General features: G+C 40.4%; 1 protein-coding gene across 1 annotated transcript; it reads left to right on the forward strand.

Moving 5' to 3' along the window:
* The first annotated feature begins 693 nt into the window (after window positions 1–693).
* Window positions 694–1519, forward strand: LOC146999790 (Y-linked testis-specific protein 1-like). Its single transcript, XM_085834443.1, is given in 2 exon segments — window positions 694–773; window positions 775–1519. Coding segments are annotated over 2 exon segments (825 nt in total).
* Window positions 1520–4417: the final 2898 nt, after the last annotated feature.

A 4417-nucleotide genomic window follows, 5' to 3' on the forward strand; every position in this document is an offset into this window, starting at 1 on the left:
GTTCCAATAGATCAAGTATATTGCCAAAATATAGGACACGACCCCTTGGTTACGAAAAGCCCCTTGGAAAGTCCCTGGGAATAACCTTTGGCAGAACCCCTTAGTGACGCACATTTGTACTTTCTCCACCCTGTTCCCCCCTTGCCCTTTTCTTATAAAAGCCTGTGAAAATTTGGGCTGGTCGTCGAATCTCCTCGGCACCATGCTGGGTGTATGAGTTTCGACCCCAGAGCCTCTGGTATATGTGCTTTTTATGTGCTTTCTTGTCATTGCTATATTAAATCTTACTCTCTACATCTTAAGTTCGGTCTCAGTGTCTTCTTGGGTGCGCTGCTGTCCCGAGGCTTGAGTGAGTGTCTCCCTTTGGGAGTCGTGGAGTCTTTCAGTAGACCAGGTTGGTCTCTAATTCAGAATAATTCCAGGCCCTGCCTCCTGAGTGCTGGAAATAAATGCATGCATCATAATGGCTGTCTTATTAACTTCTTATTTTGATAAAATTGACATTAGAAGCACACACCTGTTTAGCATAGCCTTCTTCACCTATGCAGAAGTTCTCTTAAAGAAGAGCCTTGGTCCAGCATTCTCTCCCACCCCACACCCATTGCCCTTTAGGATCTCATATTTATGACAGAGGCAACAGCTTTGTTTCTGTTTTAAACAGGCAAGATCTTCAAACACAGACAATGGCCAAGTATGATGATTGAACAAAGAATGATAGTCACAAGACAGTGCACCAGGGTTGCTGTGGCCTAATACACCAGTTCTACAGCCATTTAGAAGACAAACCTCTGAAGGGGCTGAGCATGACATCCTTCAAAAAGAAGAGAGGAGGATGCCTTCATCCCAGGCCCTGAGAAATATTGTCGGCTGCAGAATTTCTCACAGTTGGAAGGAAGGTAATGAACCTGTCACCCATTGGAAGGCCATATTTCTAGGTCAACTGCCAACAAACCCTTGTCTTTATTTGGTGAAGTATGATGGTATTGACAGCGTCTATGGACAGAAGCTCAACAGTGTTGAGAGGATTTTAAATCTTAAGGTCTTGCCTCATTATATAGTATTTCCTCAGATAAGGGATGCCCACTTCACCAGAAGCCTGGTTGGCAGAGGGGTGCAACACAAATTTGAGAGAAAGCATGGCTCTGAGGAAAAGTGGAATGGGTTGGTGCAAGCCCAGGTGCCAGTCATAAAGGACTGGTTTTACATTAGCTACAAGAAGGATCCGGTCCTCTACATTTATCAGCTCCTATTTGACTACAGTGAAGGTAACCTTGACATCATTCCAGAGACTCCTCATGCTGAGGTGACATCACATGATAACAGTGACTTCTTAATAGGTAAATGGGTGCAGTACACCAGAGAGGACGGTTCCAAAAATCTTGGAAAGGTTGTTTACCAAATTCTTGCCAATCCTTCTGTGTACTTTATCAAGTTTCATGGTGATCTCCATATCAATGTCTATAATCTGGTGTCAAGACTCCTTAAGGTGAAAAAAAATCACAAAAGTACAGGCCCATAAGCTTGTAGAATTGGAAAAAAAAATGTTTGTTTTCCTGTGTTGGCTATCTCTCTTTGACAAACCCAGTATGATTGCTAATAAAATTTTTTTGCTCTAAAATTTAAAATGTGTGACATGACATGCTGTGAGTGAAGACATTGTTGGAAGAGATGGGCTATGGTGGAAGAACAGTACATACATCTGATATCACACATGGTAAAATTAAAAGGACTTAGCATCTCTGCTCTGTATGGAGGACTGGAATTGGAGATGGGATGTGGTGGAGCAGGGATCGAAGCAAAAGAAGGATGTTTATTAAGTAGGGGTGAAGGATATAACATCAGTAGAATCTCTGGTATGATGTCTGAGGAAGAAACAAAGTTGGTGAAAGAGTGACACATAAAAGGAATTTGGCCTTAGAACATAAAGTGTAACCCATAAAAATGATCCAAACAGACTCAGCAATCAGAGAATTTCAGGTTTCATTTGAATAATGAAGTCTAGTGAAAGTTGTCTCCCTTTTTAAGATTTTTATCTTTTCTTATATGTGTGAGGATAGGACATGTGCTTGTGAGTACAGGTGACCAGAGAGATATGAGTTGTTGGGTCCCCTGGAGCTTCCATTAATGGTGATTGTGAGTCATTGGATATGAATTCAAGAAACCAAATACAGTCTTCTTGCAGGAAAAAAGTGCTTGATACCACTGAGTCATCTCTCTAATCCCATAAAGATATCTATTTTAAGAAATACATTATTCACATGCAGAAAAGAAACCACGATGAAGGTAAGAAAGATCAAATTGATAGTGACCTTTAAAAAGAACAATGGACATACAAAGGAGTAGAGGACACTGTAGGATAAATAAATCAAAGAAGGAATTCTCACAAAATGAAGCAGGAGACCCAGGAAGAATAGAAAGTTCATGGACATAGTCAAACTGGGGCCATATTCACATTGGCTTCTTTGGTTTCTTAACAAGTAGCCAGCCAGTCATTACAGAAGGATGTGGGGTGTGTGCTTGTGTGTTTGTGTGTGTGTGTGTTTCTTAGAATACATTTTAGAAGATTAACTAGTGAATCCAAATCTAAGAGTATATATATGAGTCTCCCTAAAGCATCATAAACACCATGATTTTTTATGATCAGTTCAAATAAGTAATTTAGAAAATAAAATGAGTATGCTGTTAGGTAATTTCAGTTGTTGAATAGATCCTGTGTTCCTTCCCTGAGCACTCTTTGCCTCTGATGTATCCTGTGATCTTTTGGATGTCTGTGATGAATACCCCAGATGACCATCAAAAAGCTCCCACATTGGTCTGTACCACCTGGCTCTCCACCAAACATATTACTATCTACATATCTATGTGCTACTTCAGCCTGTCTATGCCCTTGTAATTCCAGTCTTTTACTTGTCTGTGTCCTCCTTCTCAGAAAACATAGAAGGTGTATTGAATGCATTTGTGCTGACATCTTTCCTATGCTGTTTGTCATGGGTTTCAAATGCTATGAGGTTGCCCACTTCGTAGGTCACTTCTCCTGAGGAGCCCCTGAGCTTCATTGGGGTCTGCCTTGACCACATCTGCACTCAAAGAGTATCTCTTTGAGGGAGGCTTATCATGAACTCATTCATTGCTTTTTTTCTCTCTTGAATAAGTTTGTATGCTGCATGACTTGAAAATACTCTCTATTATTGATTAATTTTGATATCTGGGAGAGTTTCTGTACTAGCTGGTTGTCTTAGTTAGGGTTTCATTCATTTGAATAGCCTCCATGATCAAGGCCGCTCATAAGGGACAATATTTCATGAGGGCTTTTCAACATTTCATTACATGTTCAGAGGTTCAATCCAACATCATCAAGGCAGGAAACAGGGCAGTGTCTTGTCAGACATGGTGGTGGAGTGGAATCTGAGAGTTATGCTTCTTGATCCAATTGCAGCCAGGAGAAAAGTTCTGTTTTGTATGCATCGAGGAGGAGGGTCTCTTCCACACTGGACAGAGCTTTAAAGACCCAGAATGATATGCTTCCTCCATCAAGGACACACCTACTCCATCAAGTCCACACCTCCTCATAGGCCAACTACATTCAGTCTGCCACACTGGTTTCATAGCAACTTGACAAGATCTAGAGTCTTTAAAGAGGAGGAGCCTAAATTGAGAAAATGACTCCGTAAGATCTAACTCCCAAGCATTTACTTAATTGGTGGGAGACTGCCCAGTCCATTGTGCGTGGTGAAATCCTTGTACTGGTAGTCCTGGGCTCTTTACTAAAGCAAGTTTTCAGGAGCAAGTCAATAAGCATCACCACTCCATAGCCTATGCATGAGCTCCTGTCTCCATGATCCTGTGTTGTTTCAGGTGCTGTCCCAAATTCTTTGGTGATAAACAGCAATGTGGAAGTATAAACTGAATAAAACCTTTTCTATGTAGTTTCCTTTATGGACCTGGTGTATCCTTACAACAATAGAAACAGTAAGTAGGACAGATTCTTACAGAAGCTAAATATAAAATAGTATCACTGTCACTTATCCTATAACCACACACAATAATGTATAGGCGTTTTATTTTAATTTAAAGGTAAGATGTACTCATGTATCTATCTGACAAGTAATTGTTCTAGTTGGCTTCTTTCTCACCATAAAGAATACTCCAATCAAAAATAACTTGGGAATAAAAGGGTTAGTTGCTTACAGGTTACAGACTATCTCCCAGGAAGCCAAAAATAAGAACTAGAAGTGATAAGAGGAAAGACTGTTTATTGGCTTGACCCTGTCTTAGTCATTGTTCAATTGCTGTGAAGTGACACAATGATTAAGGCTATTATTAGAAAATAAAGCATTTATTTGGACGATGGGATACAGTGTCAGAGCTTTGGTCAATCATCATGGAAGGGAGCACAGAACTGAAGCAATAGTGAACT

Source organism: Mus caroli, unplaced genomic scaffold, assembly GCF_978045245.1.
Source record: "Mus caroli unplaced genomic scaffold, Mus_caroli_1 scaffold_39, whole genome shotgun sequence".
NCBI classification, from domain to species: Eukaryota; Metazoa; Chordata; class Mammalia; order Rodentia; family Muridae; genus Mus; species Mus caroli.